This window comes from Chlorocebus sabaeus, chromosome 4, assembly GCF_047675955.1.
Source record: "Chlorocebus sabaeus isolate Y175 chromosome 4, mChlSab1.0.hap1, whole genome shotgun sequence".
Classification (NCBI taxonomy): Eukaryota; Metazoa; Chordata; class Mammalia; order Primates; family Cercopithecidae; genus Chlorocebus; species Chlorocebus sabaeus.
In genome coordinates this window covers 29,093,000-29,116,087 of record NC_132907.1, presented here as the reverse complement: position 1 = coordinate 29,116,087, position 23,088 = coordinate 29,093,000, and the positions used below count along the sequence as shown (strand labels likewise).

Here is a 23,088-nt window from a genome sequence, read left to right as displayed (position 1 = left end):
GGTATTTTGAGCCTGTTGGAGGGAGTTGGGTATGAGGTTTGTGAAAGGGAGGAGAGGAAATAGTATACGTGATAATACTCTTAGAATGTAGAATTTTCCATACTCATAGCTGTCCTTTTTTTTGTGTGTGTGAGACAGTATCTCACTCTGTCTCCCAGGCTGGGGTGCAGTGGCTCCATCTTGGCTTACTGCAGCCTCCTCCTCCAGGCAATTCTCCTGCCTCAGCCTCTTGAGTAGTTGGAACTACAGGCCTGCCACCACACCTAGCTTTTTGTATTTTTAGTAGATACAGGGTTTCACCATGTTGGCCAGGCTGTTCTCAAACTCCTGATTTCACGTGATCCACCCACCTCGGCCTCCCAAAGTGCTGAGATTACAGGCGTGAGCCACCCCGCACAACCTCGTAGCTGTTCTTGAATCATTGTTTTTTTGTTTGTTTGTTTGTTTTTTAGGGAAGATATTTTCAGAGTATAATTTAGGAAACATAGAAGGATTTTCAGGTAGCATGTAGAGCCTGGTTGAAGTATTACTAGTATCAGTACACTAATATGAGTACAAATTAATAATCACTCCACAAGTTTGTGGTGATACTAATTTGCTCAGCAATGAAATATATAGAAAGCACACAACTGGAAGGATTTTGGGCTGTAGTTTTGCCAAGACAGGTGCAAGAAAAGAATAATGCAGCGAGGAGGTCTTGATTTGTGGCAAGAAAGTGGTTTAAGATACAGTGTGGTACAAAAGGGTAGTCAAAGACAGAGTAAATGGTGGGAAGAATGTTAAAAGGTCAGGGTATTAGTAGTCTTGCTGAGGGTGATCAGCAAGTAGTGTGAGAGCAGTGGAGTGGGAGGGCTGCATGATGTCTGTGTTACCATACTCTGCTTGTTGTCCTTTTGCCTGACTGCTCCTCAGTCTCCTTTTCAGACTATTTGTTCTGCCTGTGCCTTACATGTTTGTGCTCCTCATGGTTACCCTAGGCTCTGCTTTAATTTCTCCATACTTTGTCTTGAAATTGCTATCTGTATCCTCATTATTCCTAACAGTATCTTCAGCCCAGTTCTTATGCCAGAGCTTCACATTCATATAGCTCAATTCCTGCTTAACATTGCCACCTAAATGTCTCAAATTCAATAAGCCCAAAATTGAGTATACCATCTTCTGCCCCAAATATATTTCCCCCACAACCCCCCAGCTTCTTTAGCTTGGTAAATAATACTTGATGGAGGCAGAGGCCTGGAAATACAACCCGTAACTACTGTTTTTCCCTGTACTTCAGTCCAGTTCATAGACAAGCCGTATTGAATCTTAAACATCTTCAAGTGTTTGTATATTTTGCTTTATCCCTACTGCCACTCCCTTAAATACTGTTCACCATCATCTTTCACTTAAGACTTGCACTGTCCAGTACCATAGCTACTAGTGTCAAGGGACTGGTCCAAATTGAGATTTGGTGTGAGTGTAAGATACACACTGGTGTCTGTAGCCTTGGTATTAACAGGGAATATATATGGTCATGTTCATAATTTTTTTGATTATATGTTAAAATGATATTTTGAATATGTAAAGTTAAATGCATTATCAAAATTTCATCTTTTTTTGCCATTTTAAAATATATGACTACTAAAGGATTCTAAAGTGATCAGACTGGGCGTGGTGGCTCACACCTGTAATCCTAGCACTTTGAGAAGTCAAGGCAGGAGGCTTACTTGAGGCCAGGAGTTTGAGACCTGCCTGGGTGACGTAACAAGACCCCATCTCTTAAAAGATATATATATATATAGCCAGTCATGGTGGCACATACCTGTAGTACCAGCTGCTTGGGAGGCTGAGGCAGGAAGATTGCTTCAGCCCAGAAGTTCTAGGTTACAATGAGCTATGATCATGCCACTGCACTCCAGCCTGGGTGACAGAGCAAGATTCTCTTTTAAAAAAAAAAAGGAAAAGAAAAAATTATAAATAATCTGTGGTTCTCATTTTTGTCTTATCTTACAGTTCTTTCGAACAGTGCTGACAGTGTTGAGCTAACTTCCTAATAGGTCTCTGCCTCCAGTGTTGCTCCCAGTTCCAATCCCTTATTACCCAATCTGAACCACATTGTAATTTGAGTGATTCTTTAATCTGATCCCAGCACTAACCTACTTAAAAACCTTTTCATTGTTTCTTTTTTCTTTATATCATATGCCTCAAGAGCCTGCTCATCTTGTGGTTTTGTCTCTATCTCGTACACATTCATTCTCATTTCTCCAAATCAGTTCTGCTTTCTTGGAACATTCTTCCTTCTCTTTCTTACCTGGCTTCTTACCGTCTTATCCTCACCTTAGACTTTCTTTCAGGAATGCTTTGCTAATCATTCAAGATAATGGGAAGTGAATTTCTCCTCCTATATGTTCTCCCTGCATACTGTACCCTGTCTACCCTGTAATTACACTTGAAATTACAATTGCAGTTGCCTATTTTGTTACCTGTATTCTTCCTCTCATAAACTCTACGAAGTCAGTAAAGATAACGTGCTTTGCTCACCACTCTGTACACAGGGCCTGTCATAGTGCTTTGCAATATAAAAGGCTCTTAGTAAATATTCATTGAATGAGTCATTTTTATATTTCAGAGAAGAATATTTACAGGTGATATTTTAGGAATCGTGGCATAGGAATAGAATATCTGAAATGAAATCGGATTAAAGATCTCTGAAGTTGGGTGTTCAGGGAACTGAGAGGCCAGATACACTGTTCTCAATTCCTTTTTCTGTCTCTGTGCCTCATAAATAACAGGTGACTAGTTTTCTTATTACATATTTGTTGACATGTAATTCATGTACCATACAATGAACCCCTTTTAAAGGATACAATTCAGTGATTTTTAGTATAGTCACAGAGTTACGCAACAATTATAACAGTTTTAGAAGATTTTCAGGGCGATGAGTTTTTAAAAGGCTTCCAGATAATTTTTAAATGCTCATCTAAGGGGACTTATGTTTTTCTTCTCACACATTGTTCATCTGCTGAGAAGCCAAAAGTATGGAAATGTCATCTGTGTTTTGTATATGTTGAATTACCCATGACTTTGGAAAAATTTGGTGTAAAAGAGCCAAGAATAGATGAGTACCACCAAGAGGCCAGTAGATAATAGGACAAGAGATTGACTATGGAAGGTACAGGTTATATGCCTCAAAGGAACAGGAATTTAAATCTGAGGATAGGGGAGGAATGATGTCACAGCATTGTAAGTGCTACCCTCACCTCCTGACTTGGGGCGGATGAGGTAGGAGAGAATAAATTAACCCCTATATTTGAGGCCTGAGGGAAGCACTGTCTTTGGGAAGGGAGTAGAGCTACCATTTCCATTATCTGAGGGTCAAGGAAATTGTTCAGGAATTTGAAATGTAGGGCAGTTTTTGTTTGCTGAGGAACAGAGGGGAATGTTTGAATGGGAGTAAGATTACAGAATGGAATTAACTAGCTGGAAGGTTTTCACAGAAGTAGGTGCAAAGAATTAAGTAATAGGGTGGCATGTGAGGGGAGAACTGCGTAGTTCTCTGTCCGTCTGGAGTCAGCCAAGGCTTTTATTGGTAGGATTTTAGGTGAATAGCAAAAAGAATTAATTATATTAAAAAATAGATGGATAACATTTGTTAACTAGTTAGGGAAAAAATCATAAGAAAAAAGAAGGTCCAAATTTCCTGGGGGGCTCCACCACTGAGTGACTTACTGGTGTCATTACTGTAAATGGGATACAGGAGTGCACAAGAGGAAGAAAGAGAAGCTTTTTTTCATCATTCTCTTTTCGTCATTGTTTTCATGATGAAAACAATGATTTTCATGAAGAGAATCATCATTCTCTTTTCCTCAGTGATGATTTGTTTTCATCTTTCTCTTTTCAGCTGCTAACTAGAATAAACATTTAGATAACCAGACTAACCCTTCCAAGTAATATTTTCCAAAAGCATCTTAGCGAAGGGGAATACTAGAGAGGGCAAAATAATATACAATGGAAAGGCTTATTTTATAACTTTATTAAATATATCACTCTGTTAATAAGTAATGGACTATGGGTAAACTTAGTATATGAAATCTTTTAAAACTTGATATTTCATTAACTTGATTTACTTACTTTATACTAAAAACTAAATTTTATTTGTTGGATTTTAATATGGTTTCAAATCAATGCCAAAAGTATTATTGTATATAGTTAGATTTGTTTGTAACCTACACATTGATATTTTATAGAAAAAGTGGTATGTACTTCTGCAGAGGAATTGCTGAATATGTATTTGCTTTAGGGTTATTGAAAATTAAGCATTTATTTTCCTTCTCTAGTCCAAACCCCTGATACCTCTTCAAAAAGAAACTGATTCAGAGACCCAGAAAATGGTGCTTACCAACTACATGTTCCCTCAACAGCCAAGGACTGAGGATGGTAGGAATTTCATAATCTATTTTCTTGTTAAAAACACATACTAATTTAAAAGGTGTGAAGTGAACTTTAAGTCTCGAAGACTTTTACTAGTTTGATGGGACTTTAGAGAATTGACCAAAAAAGTTCATTTCAAAATAATGGAAAAATAGGGCATGATTTCAGGGGTTGAATTTAGAGGTATAAGTGTAGCATATGCTTCCTTAAATGATTCCTTTAAATTAAACCACAGTGTTAAAATTGGTAACTTAAAAACATTTAGCTGTATGCTAGGAATAAATGTTAAGTGTTATGTGATAAGAATTATTAAACCAGGAAATATTTTCTTCACTTGTGAGCTTAATATTACACTTGGATCTACACACTAGATCAGCATAATCTGTTGAACTCTGACTATAAATGCTACTCTTAAATTCTTTTATTTTGCCCGACAAGGGGGAATATACCTTTTACTACTGGGCACAGATGTTTTTTATAGATTATGGTGCGACAACCTTTTAGACTAACGAGCAAATTGTTTCTAGTATATGTTGTACTCTCTGCATGTGTGTGTGTGTGTTTATTATATTACACTTAAAGTAACTGTAATTTTTATGTATCTTCTTTCTGACACCAGTGAAAATACCTGTTGTTTGAAATTATTTATAAATTAATTTTTAATACATAGAAACACTGAAGAAAAAATGTAAATCAGTCATTTCAATCATCAGTCTTAATTTATAAACTATACCACAGGCAAGTTAAATAGATTATTGAACTTCAGTTTCCTTATCTTGAAATGATGATAATAGTTCTTTTGAAGCACATCCACATTCGTTCGCTACAAAACACTCTGGAACCAGGCATTTCAGATAAGGGATACTTATGCTAGTATTCTGTCCTCTCATGTAAAAGAACAATTATCTAGTATATTGCATAGCTGATTGTAACATTATTTAGAGGATGCTTACCCTTACTTCCTATTTTCCAGAAATCATCTTCAGAGACAAAGAAAAGTAGGAAATTGAGACATAAGTTTTAGTGAATAAAACAAACAAAAAAACTTAGTTATTGATGCATTCGAGTATTTATTGTAATTCCCCACATGGCACTGCTTACAGCATAAGCAGAGTTTGCATTTCTATTTTTAACTTAATTTCTAATTCATGAAATTATTGTTCACATAAAACAGTAATCACTATTGACAGCTTAATATTAAGTATACTATATTTTGTTATGGAAACATACTTCCATATTTTATTGTATTGCTAAATTTGGAGATTATGGATGAATTTAAATACATGGAAGAGAGATTCTTTGTAAACCTATTCTCAAAGCTTTAACTATAGAACCTCCAGTGAATGAAGCTCTTTATGTTAGTTATCTCACAAATCTTCTAATTGGATTAGAAAGCTGAACAGGTTTTGCTACATATAAATACAAGTCATCAGATTATACCCATGAAATAATAACTTATCAAAGCAAGTCTTTTATTGCTTCTGGCAGAGAGCAAGAAATAGTTACCCTATAGAAAGTAAAGAGTTTTCTAATAGTTTAGCACTAGTTCTGGAATATAAGTTAAATAAGTTTTTATTCCATTTCAGTAATTCAAAGCTAAACCTGCTATAGCAATGTAAAAATAATAGCCAATTTGAGTCAGACACGATGCTAAGCACTTTATATATCCATAACTTCTCATCTTTACAATCTTCCAAAATAGATGCTGTTATCATTAGTTGCCTCTCTCAAAGCTTAAAATATTTATCTGACCCTTTATAGAAAAAGTTTACTCATTCTGCCTCTAAACTGTCAGAATCATAGGTATATTCGTGTCTTGATTTCTTCTCATACTGGTTTCTACTTTAATGATTCAAATCTACCTTGCCTTCTTTTTCTATTCTATCATTGTAATTTATTCCCTTCCTGTTTAATTTGAAAAGAGATCACAATTCAGGTAAAACATTTATTTCTGATAGGAAGAATAGAAGTAGCAAAATCTTGCCACTACTAATTTTTGATTTTGAAATTTGTTTGAAGAGTTTCTAATAGAAAAGTTTGAAATACAGTATCAATTATGATATTCTGGGTCCTCTTAGAGTTCATTTGTCACCTAAAGTGTCTCATGGATATTATACACAGAGTACTAAACAAGGTGAATGAATTTCCTTTCAACTATAAGAAAGGCTTTTGTCTTTATCCTAGTGCCTCCAAGAAATAGATGAGTCAAAAAATATTACGTATTTGTGTTTGGGTTTTATACCAATTTGAGAGAAGTAGACACTGTTCACAATTCTGTTTTTCATCCCACCTTTGTGACAGGTATTGTGCTAGAGCTAAGTAAAGGCAAAAATTATTGCCTTCAAGATTCTGAAGGTGGGAAGATTTAAAAAAAGAAGGAAAAAAGAAAGATTCTAAAGGTAGATAGTGATGAATAAATGTGCAAGAGTAGGGGTAAGATCTTGGGCCTAGGTAGAGGAATCAGTCTTAATCAGAGAGAAAGGGAAGTATGCCTTCCTGTAACAATACATTTGTAGCTAAGAAAGCAGGATATTAGTGGAAATATGAGTCTGAGGGTTTTTATTGCATTTCTTTTTATAATGAAGTGGAAGTTGCCTTTGGAAGTTGGGGTAAGGGCATTTCAGGGAAGTCGTAGTAATTAATGTATCATAAAATCTAAGCTTAATAGAGAAGGAAGTAAACCTAGAGTGATTTTACAAGGAGCAAAAGAAAGGTAGTTAAGGAACTGAAAGTTTACCAGCAGTAATAAGGAATTGAGTGATTTGGAAGAACAGGCATCGTGGTCAAAGAGGTGGAAAAGTCCTGAGTATGACTGTGGTTGTGAATCATTTAGCTGATATGCATAGGGACATTGGGATTGAGGACATCAAGGAATTATAAAGTTGTAGTGTTGAGGTGGTGGGCTTATCATCCCACATTGACGTCATTCAGGGTATTAGCAGGTCTTAGGTGGAGAGAAAAATCTGTAGCCAAAATACTAGAGTCCTCAGTAAGTCTATACCTGGGTGATCAGTTTGAGTAGTCTCTAGAATGGATAGAAAGTGATACTATCTGATGTCCTGAATCTTCAAAGATGTGAGATTTATACAAAAGAGTAGAAAGTGTGAGTGATCAGAATTTGACAAGAATAAGAAGCATGGTAAAAGTTAACTTACCTTGGGCTTCTGAATAAGTTCTGGTGTAAAATTGCTTTAGACATAATCTAACACTAATTGGAATCTCTGGGCCAAGCTGGTGATAGAAATTACAAGGGAGAGGGAATTATATGAGTTAAAAAATAGACTTTGTTGGAAACGGCTGGTCTGTCCTTGCCTTTCCAATGATACCACAGAAGTATGTCAATAGGAATTTGAATCACATTCCACATTTGTTTTGAACAAAAACAAATACATTACTTCATTGAGTATGTGTTAAGCAATTAAAAAAAGCAATTATAAGGAAAAAAAAAATCTTGGAGTAATGAAAACAAAGAAGAGGCTAAATTAAAGAATTTCATTCCCATTGGTAAGAGTTGGTTTCATGACATCCTTAGTTTGGATATGAGATTTTAAAAGGTTAAGCAAGCCCCAAATAAAGGCTTAATAAAAATGACAATTAGAAGTTTTTGTATTATGTTATTTTTGTGGAAATATTCTAATTGACCATATTTGGGTATTCCAGGAGTTTCTGGGGTTCTTTAAAGCTCATTTTGGATACTTGTAATCTCTGTTTTGAGTAGGGGATAGTCATTTTCTTTTAATGGGCAAAAAAATTGTGATTTTATTTTGTATTGCACAACTTCTATGGAATGATATATAATAGCTGAATGAATTAATTTTTAAGCCTTATGTATTTTTTAGATGCCTAATAATAACAAAAAACTGAGAGTTGTTAAATCTTTGCTTTTGATGTTACAGGTTGAGTATCTCTTATCCAAAATGCTTGAGACCAGAAGTGTTTCAGGTTTTGATTTTTTTTTGACTTTGGAATATTTGCAGAATTCTTATCAGTTGAACCTCTCTAACCCAAAATTCAAACTGTGCCAAAATCCAAACGTTTTGGAGTGCTGACACAATGCTCAAAGGAAGTGCTCATTAGAGTTTTTTGCATTTTGGATTTTTTGGATTAGGGATGTTCACCCTATATATCTGATGGAATATATAAGTGTTGGGTTTACCTTAAAATTTCCATTTTTTTACATTTTGATATAGAAAATATATTGTAAGAACTTTACTTAGTATATAATCCATGTTATGTATAATGTTTAATACAGTGTTGAAATTGCATTTCTACCATAGCACCTTTTAGAGCACTGCCCAAAACCATATATCTGTGGTGTTTTCATTGGTAGATTCTCTTCAGGAACCCTTCTGGTAAAAAAAACAAGACGAATCAGCTTCAGGGAAGAAAGGATATGTGATTGACATTGTAAAGAAATCTTACATTGACATTATCAAGAATCAGCCTATGCATTAGGATTTCTAATTTCTTGCATTGACCATTCTTAACTATTTTAGACTTATTGTAATGAACATAACTCATACAGAAATTATGAGCAAGTGATAGTTTTCCATAATTACAGTAAAATATAGTAGGTTTTTGTTTGTTTCTTACTTTTCTCTAGTTATGTTTATATCAGATAATGAAAGTTTTAACCCTTCATTGTGGGAGGAACAGAGGAAACAGCGGGCTCAAGTTGCATTTGAATGTGATGAAGACAAAGATGAAAGGGAGGCACCTCCCAGGGTGAGTCTGTTCTTTATTCTTTAAAATTTGAAACAAGTCTGTTGATATTTAAGTTGGTACTATATATACTATGATGTTTGGGGATATAAAAAAGTATTGGATTTATTCCTTGTCCTCAAGTTACTTGAAGTGTTATTGATTCCAAATATTTCAGACATGAAAGAATGTGGGAACAATATAAAACTGTGTGATTTAAAACTAAATTTCATAGTATATATAACTATAAGAGGAAAACGTTATTATAGGCTAGAGAAATGAACTAACACTTTATTTCAAATTAGTGCCCTTTATGTTTAACTTCAGTTTAGCTGACTTCCCCCCACCATGTTTGCAATGATGATTTTCTCTGCTTTCCCTTTCTTTAATGATTTATTTTTATACATCTTAGAGATAAAGAACTCTTTGTAATGAACATTTTGTTTATGGAATTGAAAACATATCACAGTGATAGGAGTAGTAAATACATATTTTTGAGTTACTTATGAATGTAATTATTTGCCCCTTATACAAACTTAGCTGAATCTCAGAAAATGACAGGCTGACCTTGGAAAAATATGGCTCTTGGTATGTGAGACATAAATATACGAATATCTGAATTTTATATATACGTAGATGAATATCTAGCTGAAAAATGTGTATCTGTTTCAAAGCTAAGTGGCACAATTTTTGGCAATATTCATACTGTATATCTCTAAATGGAAATATTTGAGTCTGATAAAACTTTTAAAACATTGAAATTTACTGTGAAGTCTTACTATTTTGTTATAAAACCGTATTTTTATTAAGCCTAAAATGCTTTCAAAGTCTATCATCTGTCTTCACAGTTATCTCTATGAGCTTAATATCTAATGTAATTCAGATGGATTGTAGGTTAAATTTTGTTTGAGATTGACATTAGAAATATTTGTACTTCATATTTCACTTATTTTATTTATCTAGGAGGGAAATTTAAAAAGATACCCAACACCATATCCAGATGAGCTTAAGAATATGGTCAAAACGGTTCAAACCATTGTACATAGATTAAAAGATGAAGAGACCAATGAAGACTCTGGAAGAGATTTGAAACCACATGAAGACCAACAAGATACAAATAAAGATGTGGGTGTGAAGGTTAGAAAATTCAAAAGGATTAACCAAAGCCTATTTCAAGTTCTTATTTTTAAATGGCAGTTGATATAGTGACCCTTTTCACGTACTCTAAATGTTCAGTTATGCACCACAGAATGAATTTCAGTCAACATGCTCACATACGTACGATGGTGGTCCTGTAAGAGTATAAGGGGCCGGACGCAGTGGCTCACGCCTGTAATCCCAGCACTTTGGGATGCCAAGGCAGGCAGATCACTTGAGGTCAGGAGTTTGAGACCAGCCTGGCCAACATGGTGAAACCCCATCTCAACTAAAAGTACAAAAATTAGCTGGACATGGTGGTGGGCACCTGTAATCCCAGCTACTTGGGAGGCTGAAGCAGGAGAATCGCTTGAACCCAGGAGGCAGGGGTTGCAGTGAGCTGAGATCGCACCACTGTGCTCCAGCCTGAGTAACAGAGCAACACTCTGTCTCAAAAACAAAAAATAAGAATATAAGGGAGATGGCTGGCCATGGTGGCTCACCCCTGTAATCCCAGCACTTTGGGAGACTTGAGGTGGGATGGTTGCTTACACCCAGGAGTTTGAGACCAGCCTGATGAACATGGTGAGACTGTTTCTACAGAAAGTTAAAAAAAAAAAAATTAGCTGTGCTTGGTGATGTGTGCCTGTTGTCCTAGCTATTTGGGAGGCTTAGGCAGGAGGATCGCTGGAGGCCAGGAGTTCAGGACCAGCGTGGGCAGCATAGCAAGACAACCTGTCTCTACAAAAAATTTAAAAATTAACTGGGCATGGTGGCATGCTTGAGACTTGAGGTGAGAGCATCCCTTGAGCCTAGGAATTCAAGGCTGCAGTGAGCTGTGATCATGCCACAGCACTCCAGCATGGGTGACAGAGCGAGACACTGTCTCAAAAAAAGAAAAAACATATAATGGAGCTGAAGCACTCCTATTGCCTAATGACATCATAACACAACTTTTCTATATTCAGATATGTTTGCATACACACATACTTTCTATTGTGTCAGAATTGCCTATAGTGTTCAGTACAGTAACATGTTATACAGGTTTGTAGCCTCGGGGCCATAGGCTATATAACGTATAACCTATTTGTGTAGTAAGCTATACCATCTAGGTTTGTGTAAGTACACTCTATGATGTTCACAGAGTAAAAAAATCACCTAACAAATTTCTCCGAACATATCACTGTTGTAAAGTGCCACATGACTGCACTTGCCAGTTTAAGGTTTTGTTCTCAGCTACCTGAACTGGGAAACTGTAATAATCAGTGAAGTCCGTAATTACTGTCATTACCACTCTCTGGCTATAGAATGTCCAATTGGCAGTGTAGCGTCAGCGTAACCTTTAAAAAAATCATTGTCTGAACAAAGAACATAATGAATGCCAGAAAAATTATTTTGATGGAAATTTTTTTCCCCCAGTAATATTGATCCATTTTGCCCCATTCTCATTTTAAATGTAATTGCAATGACAGACAGTTGGCATTCATTTCCTTGGGATGTTTCAGAAACTTTCACAAATTCCTAAATGGTATATTCCTTTAGGACTTTGCCACACACACATTATTGTATCACAGAAACAAAAGTTTTACATGTCATTAGAGTTACTATTCAGTCCACAATGAGCAGAAAACAATTTTAACCATCCGGAGTTGAGTATGCTGAGCTAAGTGACTTAGTTGTCCACACTTACAAGCCTTGCAGTTTCTAAGAGGAAAGTAAATTGGCTCACTTTTAAATTTTAATGTGGCTCATGGATCTTTGGGGGCCACGTGATCTTAAAATGAGCATTTTATCTGTGAGTGTCACAGGTTTCTATGTTTAAAGTTTTCGTGTTTGAGATTAGTCCCAGAATTGGAAGTTGGCAAATTGCTTACAAATTTTTATCTGAACTTTTAAAATACATATAAAACTTAAAAGAATATGAGCTCTTTATATTTTCTTTTACTTAGACCTCAGAAAGTACTACTACAGTAAAAAGCAAAGTTGATGAAAGAGAAAAATATATGATAGGAAACTCTATACAGAAGATCAATGAACCTGAAGCTGAGATTAGTCCTGGGAGTTTACCAGTGACTGCAAATATGAAAGCCTCTGAGGACTTGAAGCATATTGTTAACCATGATGATGTTTTTGAGGTATGATTTTATGATTATTTTGGAGCAATCATAAGAACTTTCAATTTAATATTTTATTATTGCTAAAGACCTGATATTGATTGTAGAAAGTATATTAATGCATTCATCATTGAGAAATTTCATATCTGCAAAAATATCACTCATTTGTCACTTTAAACTTACAAATTATTATGCCCTTTGTATTCATATGTTTATGCGAATTAGATTATAGGTAGTCGAGGCTACTGTAAAATACATAATTGCTTTTATTTCTGTATCTTAAAAATGAAAAGACTACTATAAGCATACCCAGTTATTTAACTTATTTATGCATTTGTCCTTGAATGTGAATGTCTGAGACAGTTTTAGATGTGGAGTTCCTTCTAGTGGATTAATAAGACCTGGAACTTTTTTTTTTAAACAGCTTTATGTGAGATACAACTCACATACTATACAAATCACTCATTTAAAGTATTCAATTCAGTGGCTTTTAGTATATTTACCAAATTGTGCAGCCATTACTACAATCACTTTTAGAACATGTTTCTCACCCCAGAAAGAAATCCCCTACTCCTTACCTGTTACTCCTCACTGTTTATCCCCTTCAGCGCTAGGCAACCAAAAATCTACTTTATATGTCGCTATAAATTTGCCTATTCTTGACATTTCATTTAAGTGGAATCACACAATATATGGTCTTTTGTGCCTGGTTTGTTTCACTTAGCATAATGTGTTTGTTTATCTATGTTATAGCATATATCAATACAGCATCCATTTTTATGACTGAATAATATTACATTGTGTATATCCACCCTTTGTTTATCCATTCTTCAATTAATGGACATTTGAATTATTTCCACTTCTTGGCTGTAATGAGTAAGTCTGCAGTGAATTTTTGTGTACAGGTTTTTGTGTGGATATATATTTTCATGAATAAAAAATGATTGCACCATTTTATATTCCCTTCATATGCTGCTAATGGTAATGTAAAATAGTGAAGCTGTAACTTTTTAATATGAATATCTGAAGTGTTTCTGATTTATAGCTGCATTGTTCACTGCAGTGTATACTAGCTACAAGTGGCTTTTTAAGTTAAGACATCTTCATCCCTAAAATTTCAAAGTGCATTCAAGCACACCATCTCTTTTCCTGGTTATCCGTGAGCTGTCATTTACAACAGGAATAATTTTTTTTTAAAAAAAGGATGGTTAATATCACTCAATACACTATGGTATGTACTGAAGCTAATGTAACATAGGCTGTGAAAAAATTACTGGGTTTGTTACAGTGAACTTATGACTCATTTAGTGTAATTTTTATGTGTAAGGCACTGTGTTTGGAGGTAAGGTGGCAGAATGGATAAGTGGATATAGGGATTTAAATGAATCCAAGCACATATAATTAAGGATACACTGTGCTAAGTGTGTTAAAAAGGTACTAAGTGTTGCAAAAATTTAGAAGGAAGATTTATGGCTGCCTTAAGGAGAAGGGGGCATTTCACCTGTGTTTTGGAAGATTTTAATTCACAGATACAGGAAAATGGAATGAAAGGGGAAGGAATTATGAGAGCAAAAGAATGGCATTTGGAACATATGGAAAATAACATTTTACGTTACTGAATGAGTCAGAGGCAATATTATGAAATAAGATCGGTAGAGTAGATAGGGGGCCCTGATTACAGGGCTCTGAAAAGCCAAGCTAAGAAGTCTGGACTTAATGTTCTGTTGTCTTGAGGAGCCACTAAAGGCTTTTAATAGAGTGTTACTCTAATTCATAGAGCTATATATGGTTGAAAGTTATTATAGTTGTGAGAATATTATAGCAGATGCAGCACGTGAATATCTCAGTATAAAAAAGGGAATAGAAGGAGCAGTATCCTAATGTTTGATTAGGATAATGATGCCATGAAAAGGATAGAGGTGCAAATTGTACAAACAGGCTTGGAAGGACTGGTTGTGTTTTATTGCAATATCTTGAAAAGGTTTAATATATGTTTATAATATTTGTCTTCCCTTTAAAGTCTTATGACTTAATATTTATTTGAAGAAACAAAAATTTAATTTTTATCCCCCTCCCCGCTTTTTACTAGGAATCTGAAGAACTTTCTTCTGATGAAGAGATGAAAATGGCGGAGATGCGACCACCATTAATTGAAACTTCTATTAATCAGCCAAAAGTTGTAGCACTTAGTAATAACAAAAAAGGTTAGATGTTGAAGGAAAGTACTAAGAGTAGAAATTGCCTCAATAAATTTATTAATTTTTTTGGAATAAATTTCATTCAGTATTATGTTATTTGAAACATTTTAGAAACAAATTTTTAAGCTTGGCTTTCTGAAAGGTTCTCTTTCCCTCTCTCTCATTTTTAGTGAAAGGCCTTGATAGTCTTTTCTTTCTCCTCATGCAAATTTACTTATAAAGGATGGACTTTACCGACACATAAGCCTGGATTGTAATTTCATATCTGCCACTTATCTGCTGTGTGAGCTTTGAGTTAATTTTATCCATGTGTACATATCTGATTTGACATACAATGAGGCTAATGAACAATTTTGCATCAAATAGGCTAGATAATATATCTTTCAGCACAGTACCTTATTTTTATTCATTCTATCGCAAAACATTTTTTACACGCTGTCCAACCTCTGCCAGCCATTCTTTCATATAAGACAATCTTAGACTGTTAGAGATTTTGAAGGGTATCTATCCCTTCCCTCACCCCTCCCCTCCAGCACCTGAGTATCTTTACATCATCATCCTCAAATGTTTAGCCGTTTGTCTTTATGGCATCAATGATACTTATTATCAAGGTGGCCCTTGGATAGCTTGGGTTCATAATACTTGTAGTAGTGATACCTAAAATTTGTTGAGCACTAATTGCTTAGTTACTATGCTAAATATTTTACGTGTTATTATCTAATTGTCACAATAGCCCCCATGATGAGGAGGAAGTGGAATGTATCTAAGAAAGAACCTAACAACCATCTATTTTAATGGTTAAGTTAAGAGCTCAAAACCTAAATACACTGAGATCAAACTTAGAGTCCCATTTGCTACTGTTAACTGTAAATACAATCCGGACTACTTGAGCTGTGCTCCTAAGATCTCAGAACATCAAAGATATCCTTAATTCATATAATCTTCTATGGATATGTCTATATACACTATTTCCATGATTTGGCTAGTTGAGTTAGTTTAAAAAACAACCTTTTTAGCACTACTTTGAAAAAATACTACTTTTTATACTACCCATTATGGAATATGAACACTTGTCTGTTTCTGTTCATATAATTGCTACACACACAACCACCTCACATATTGAGAGTTTACCATTCATAAACAAGTCTATGAAACGTTTTAAAAACATTAAGGAAGAGCTGACCTTTGAAAATTCCTTGATTTGTTTGGTAATTATATGTTTGTAGATTGACTGAATTGCTTATTTTTATTAGAGTGGACGGGGAAAAAAAATCCATATATGTATGAAATAATTTCTTGCCCAGATAAGTTCAAAAAGGTTGTAAATTATATTTTCATCATCAGTTTTTCCAATTGTAAATGGGTGAAAAGTATATTCACTGAAATTAACTGACCTTAGAAAGCAGTACATAATATCACCTTGTCAGTAACTAAATCAAATTCTTAGTAACCCCAACATTGGTTACTTTTTAAAAAATTATAGCGCCATCTAAAAATTATTTAGTCTTTATATTAGGACTGAATTTTCGGGGTGCTTCCAATTTTCTTAAGAACCAGGACGGTATAATTGCCATTTGTCATCACTGAAAAACATTTCACACAATTCTTGGAGAATTTATCATTGATATTAAATTTGTTTTGTTTCAGATGATACAAAGGAAACAGATTCTTTATCAGATGAAGTTACACACAATAGCAATCAGAATAACAGCAATTGTTCTTCTCCATCTCGGATGTCTGATTCAGTTTCTCTTAATACTGATAGTAGTCAGGACACCTCACTCTGCTCTCCAGTGAAACAGACTCATATTGATACTAATTCCAAAATCAGGTGTGTGAACATCTTTTACAGTTTTTCATTTATACAATAAATAGAAGTAGTAAGGCACATAATGAATATATAAACATATAGGGTTTAATAAATAAATACTATAGAAGTGGTTCCAGTAATATGTTTTCTTTCCCTATTTCTGTTGCTGATTTTCTATTTAGTTTTTATACATTTCCATCTTAAATTAGATTTTCAAATGGGGAAGAATAGACTAGATTTTCAATATCCTGGTTAAAAAGTTGAATATTTATATATTTTTAGATATGGCAACATAAACAGCATATTTGAGGTAATATAAATTGAAAGGAGTATTTTTATAGTTAGAAATGCAGAATCATTTTGGGGGCTGCCATTAAAGGTTCATTCAAATACTCTTGACTGGTGGTGTATATTTGGCTTAGGCTTAATTTTGTAGGACACACTCACTGAGAGAGATAAATGTTAATTTGTATAGCCTGGAATTTAGCTGAAGTCTAAAACACATTTTATTATTTAGGCTCTTGAGAAATTGGTTGTCTATAATGTTGGCAGTGGGTTTGAAAAGAAAAAAATAAATTTGGTTATCAGAGTAAGGCCCTGCCATTCTACCATAGTGTTATTCTATCAGCTAAACTCTGTTTGTTAGAAAGATGGGCTGGACGTGGTGGCTTAAACCTGTACACTTCGGGAGGCTGAAGCAGGTGGATAGCTTGAGTCCAGGAGTTCAAGACCAGCCTGGGCAACATGGTGAAACCCCATCTCCACCAAAAAAAGTACAAAAGTTGGCCATGTGTGGTGGCATGTGCCTGTAGTCCCAGGTCCCTGGGAGGCTGAGTTGGGAGGATCACTTGAGCCTAGGAGGCGGAAGTTGTAGTGAGCTGCGATCACACCACCACACTCCAGCCTGGGTGACAGAGCTAGACCGTGTCTCAGGAAAAAAAAAAAAGAGATTGGGGTTGGCTGGATGTGATAGAATACCTGTAATCCCAGCAATTTTTGAGACTAAGACTATAGATTGCTTGAGTCCAGGAGTTCAAGACCAGCTTGGGCAACATGGTGAAACCATGTCTCTACAAAAAAATTAGCCAGGTATGTTGGCACATGCCTGTAGTCCCAGCTACTCAGGAGGCCAAGGTGGGAGGGTCTGTAGCCTGGGAGGTTTAGGCTGCAGCAAGTCATGATCAGGCTACTGCACTCCAGCATGGGTGACAGAATTGAGACCCTGTCTCCAAAAAAAAAAAAAAAAAAAAAAAAAACAATGGGGTTACTTGGGGTTACTACTAAACCAAAAGCTTAATGTATGGATATTTTTAACAGTCATTTAGAGTTGTTCTTAAATTTCAGGCGTATTTAAGTAAAATTTGTATTTTAATGTGTATTGTTGGAAAAGGGACGTGAATTTTATGCCTGAAAATGAGTTAAGGTATTGTGTAATTACAATCAATCATTTATTTCTATTCCTTGAATTTGAGGCTATGAGCTACTGTTTAAAATACTAATTTTTATAACCTCCTAGATATTATCATATTAATTTGTTGAATAATAAAATTTTGTTTATTGTTGGGAAAGCGGCATATTTTCTAAATCCTGCTTTTAATATAATGAATAAAGCCTAAGCAAGGAATACAGCAACACCTTTTTGTGCTGTGTTTCTAGTAATGAAAGTTTTCTTTTTTGTAATGGGAAGACCCAGTATTAGGGAATTTTTGTGGAAACATAACTTGAGTATGTATTCAAGAGGACACAAATACTTAATACCACCAGGTAAAAATAAAATATTTTCTATAATTTTGGAGTGACACTTTTAAAAGTATTTGCCAAATACAGCTAGCTACTTAGAAGAGTGATTAGACTTCATGTATCTTTTTATGCCTTTTACGTATTTGATATAAAACTTTGGACAATTATTCAGTTCTTTGCTTTGTACAGTTTTCTTAACTATATATTTGAATGTAATAACAACTGTGTACTTTGTTAACTATGGTTAATTTGGTTAATAATATAAGGCTTCAAAATTAACTGTAAAAATGTCCTGTGCGCTTTACTCCACTATTCATGTTACTAGTTTTCTTTCCATATATTTGCCCTCCTTCAAGCATTTTGTTTTTTTAGCATATTCATGAAAAGATGCAGCAGATTAAAAATTCTAATTTTATTCATAGTTCAGCCCTTTGAATTATTTTGTGACAAATTAGATTGAGCATATTGATGAAAATTAATCTTGGTTTTATCTATAACTTAATTGTATTACTTGTCTGCAACTGAATATAAAGCTCTATTAACTATTAAGATAATATTTTTAAATTACATACTTGATAATAAATGCCTTTTGTCTTTGACTTTCATTAAGTTTTTTAACTTGTCTACCTACACAATTTATTTATTAATGTTCCCTGTTACTAAGAAAGTTTGGCTTTATTATGTTTTTCATAAAATTATCTTTATTTTAGGCAAGAAGATGAAAATTTTAACAGCCTTTTACAAAATGGAGATATTTTAAACAATTCAACAGAGGAAAAGTTCAAAGCTCATGATAAAAAAGATTTTAACTTACCTGAATATGATTTGAATATCGAAGAGCAATTAGTTCTAATTGAGAAAAGTGTTGACTCAATAGCCACAGCTGATGACACCCAGAAATTAGATCACATCAATATGAATCTTAATAAGCTTATAACTAATGATACGTTTCAACCAGAGATGGAAAGATCAAAAACACAGGATATCATGCTTGGAACAAGCTTTTTAAGCATTAATTCTAAAGAGGAAACTGAGCACTTGGAAAATGGAAACAAGTATCCTAATTTGGAATCTGTAAATAAGGTAAATGGACATTCTGAGGAAACTTCACAGTCTCCTAATAGGACTGAACCACATGACAGTGATTGTTCTGTTGACTTAGGTATTTCCAAAAGCACTGAAGATCTCTCCCCTCAGAAAAGTGGTCCAGTTGGATCTGTTGTGAAATCTCATAGCATAACTAATATGGAGATTGGAGGGCTAAAAATCTATGATATTCTTAGTGATAATGGACCTCAGCAACCAAGTACAACCGTTAAAATCACATCTACTGTCGATGGAAAAAATATAGTCAGGAGCAAGTCTGCCACACTGTTGTATGATCAACCATTGCAGGTATTTACTGGTTCTTCTTCATCTTCTGATTTAATGTCAGGAACAAAGGGAATTTTCAAGTTCGATTCAAATCATAATCCTGAAGAGCCAAATATAATAAGAGGCCCCACAAGTGGCCCACAATCTACACCTCAAATATATGGTCCTCCACAGTATAATATCCAATACAGTAGCAGTGCTGCAGTCAAAGACACCTTGTGGCACTCCAAACAAAATCCCCAAATAGATCATGCCAGTTTTCCTCCTCAGCGCCTTCCTAGATCAGAGAGCACAGAAAATCAAAGTTATGCTAAACATTCTGCCAATCTGAATTTCTCTAATCATAACAATGTTCGAGCTAATACTGCGTACCATTTACATCAGAGACTTGGCCCAGCGAGACATGGGGAAATGTGGGCCATCTCACCAAACGACCGATTTATTCCTGCAGTAACTCGAAGTACAATTCAGCGACAAAGTAGTGTGTCCTCCACAGCCTCTGTAAATCTTGGTGATCCAGGTTCTACCAGGCGGGCCCAGATTCCTGAAGGAGATTATTTATCATACAGAGAGTTTCACTCAGTGGGAAGAACTCCTCAAATGATGCCAGGATCACAGAGACCTCTTTCTGCACGAACATACAGCATAGATGGTCCAAATGCATCAAGACCTCAGAGTGCTCGACCCTCTGTTAATGAAATACCAGAGAGAACTATGTCAGTTAGTGATTTCAATTATTCACGGACTAGTCCTTCAAAAAGACCAAATGCAAGGGTTGGTTCTGAGCATTCTTTATTAGATCCTCCAGGAAAAAGTAAAGTTCCTCATGACTGGAGAGAACAAGTACTTCGACATATTGAAGCCAAAAAGTTAGAAAAGGTAATTGAACGTGGGTTTTTCATTCTTTTCTTTATGAACTTAATTATTTTCCTTAATTGGCACTCTTTGTTTTCTAAACAAGATGAAACAAGAGTCTCTGAGTTACTGATTATCTCTTTATATTCTAGGTGTTTTTCTCTGGTACTGGGAATAGAGTTCCAAATTTAAACTCAGCCAGGACAATTGGGATGATAATGTGTGTTTCTATCCTCTCCTTTACTCCCCACTGTTTCTAACAAAAATATTAATTTTATATGTTTATGTGTCTGTCTCTTTGAGATTGTGCACATATACTAAAAATAATACATGTATCTCTGTTTAGCATTTTCTGAACTTTGCTATTAATAATTGTTGATTATCTAAATATAAAAAATAGTTTATAGTTAACAGAATAACAAAAAATGTATTGCATATGTAAATATTTCATCTAATATTTTTTCCCCAGTCCACAGTATATGAACTAACATTGTCACTGACACAGATGGCTTCTGGCATGGCGTTTATTCTTAACTTTTCTGAATTTCTGCATTTCTGACCTACTTAAACTCAGTTAAGTGTTTCTGTGGCTCTAGTGTGGCTTAGCAGTAGTTGCTTAAATAACTGATGCTCATGTTCAATTTATAATTTTATGTGTAGATGTTCGTCTTTTGAAAGGAGTTAAAAATGTAAATATATATCCTTGTAAAACCAATATGAGTACCATAGTCATGTGGCCCAAGTGTACAAGACATGATCTTTAAGATTTGACTTTATGTTTACTCACTAGATTTTACGCAAGCATTATCTTTCTTTCTTTATTAAATATAAAATGTGTTCTTGAAAACAGGTGAACATACAACTTCAATTAGCCATTTTTTAAAATTCCTTAAGTAAAATTTTCAGAAATGCCTAAAATATATGATTAGTACCTCTTATCAGTTTACATGAAATCTCAGCCTATAATTGTTCTTTTTAGTGCGGTCCTCAACTTTATATAAACTTTAAATAGGTAAACATCCACAAGCATTAGGCTACTTCATTCTCATCTATCCATTTTATTTCATGTAGTAACTCTACACACTGTTGAGGCTATTTGAACTTTTGTGCTTTTTCTAAGGCACTTGGAAATGTCTTAAGCAGAAGAGTAACATAGGTGTGTTTTATAAATAAATTTCTGGTGATGTTGTGAAACTAGATTTTAGGGGAAGAGGCTGTAGTCAAAGAGATTGAGTTGTGATGCCATTTAGTAATCTAGATAAGAAATGAAATGTGAAGTGTTATCAGTGCAGTTAAGACAAATGAGTTCAAGAGAGAGTTCTGAAGTAGACTTTTAACAAGAGTTTACTTCTGATTGAATATTCCTGTAATCAATCAGAAAGGAAAAGGGATAAAGCTTGAGATTGTGCCTTGAATAACTGGTTGTTGGCAATGTCTTTAGCTATTACTGGACACAGAGGAGGATTGGGAGATTTGGAAGATGAGATGAGTTTGGTTTTTCTGTTCTGTGTAGTTTACATCTTATATGGCTGTTCTCCTACTCCTGTCTGACAGAGATATACCTGGATTTTAGTACATAAGAAGCAAGTAGTATCTATCTCATTGTTTAGTGTGCCACTCTGCTTTTTTAAAATTGCCTAAAATATTTACGTATTTTGAAATTCACGGTACAGGTTCTTGAAGAGTATATGACACTAGTTTCCTAGTTGTTTCCACTAGTTATTTAGAGGTGTGAATTAGTTGATTGAAACTAAAGAGAAGCCTTGTAAGAAAAGAAACAGGGCAAACTGTGAACACAAATCTGCAGCTGATGACTCCCATTTTCAAGGATATCATACTTTGAAGTTACATGGGGTGCTTCTCTCATCATATGCTTGCCCAGACTCCTGCCTTTCAGACCACTGGTTGACTACACTGTAGTATCTTCTAGCTCATCAGTTGGGAAGCATTTCTAGCAAATACCAAAGTACATATCCTGCCGTTACCATAGCTCTACTGCATTTCTTTAAGGGTATTTTATTCTCCATGTCTTCCTTTCCCTTTCCCTTTCCCTTTCCCTTTCCCTTTCCCTTTCCCTTTCCTTTTCCCTTTCCCTTTCCTTTCCTTGACGGAGTTTTGCTCTTGTTGCCCAGGCTGGAGTGCAGTGGCACAATCTTGGCTCACCGCAACCTCCACCTCCCAGGTTCAAGCGAATCTCCTGCCTCAGCCTCCCTAGTAGCTGGGATTACAGGCATGTGCCACCACCACGCCCAGCTAATTTTGTATTTTTAGTAGAGACAGGGTTTCTCCATGTTGGTCAGGCTGGTCTTGAACTCTTGACCTCAGGTGATCCGCTCGCCTTGGCCTCCCAAAGTGCTGGGATTACAGGCATGAGCCACCATGCCTGGCTCCATGTCTTTCTTAAATGTATGCTGTGTTTGCCTGTTTCAGTTCTTAAAAAGTATTCACACGTGAGACTGCTTTTATCTAACATATGTGAAAGTTTTATCTTAAATGGATTCATGTTTTATAAACCACATTTTTAAAAGAATTTAAATTTTTAAAGAATTACTTCAAAAAAAATTTTTAAAGCATTTAGAGAGACATTTTAGTCTTAACAGTTCAGAATCCTAGCTCTGCTGCTCAGTTAGCTACTTGGACAAGTAACTTTGACTTTCCTTACCTTGGTTGATGTGTATATTAGGTGCAATAAAAGGAACTACTAGGATTGCTTAAAAATTAAATGGGTGAATACATGCAAAGCACTTAG

At 35.0% G+C, this 23,088-nt stretch overlaps 1 protein-coding gene across 9 annotated transcripts in view; it reads left to right on the top strand.

Moving 5' to 3' along the window:
• Nucleotides 1–23,088, top strand: part of ERBIN (erbb2 interacting protein) — a 150,612-nt gene that overhangs the window by 110,946 nt on the left and 16,578 nt on the right. For 7 of the 9 annotated variants that reach the window (XM_007974003.3, XM_007973987.3, XM_073014725.1 and 4 more), the window contains 7 exons: nt 4,317–4,416; nt 9,014–9,135; nt 10,075–10,248; nt 12,198–12,383; nt 14,452–14,566; nt 16,208–16,391; nt 18,821–20,363. In XM_007974003.3, the coding sequence (XP_007972194.1) occupies nt 4,317–4,416; nt 9,014–9,135; nt 10,075–10,248; nt 12,198–12,383; nt 14,452–14,566; nt 16,208–16,391; nt 18,821–20,363 (2,424 nt within the window). The remainder of the gene's footprint in view (nt 1–4,316; nt 4,417–9,013; nt 9,136–10,074; nt 10,249–12,197; nt 12,384–14,451; nt 14,567–16,207; nt 16,392–18,820; nt 20,364–23,088) is intronic. The other 2 variants (XM_007974011.3, XM_007974032.3) reach the window with 1 other exon arrangement.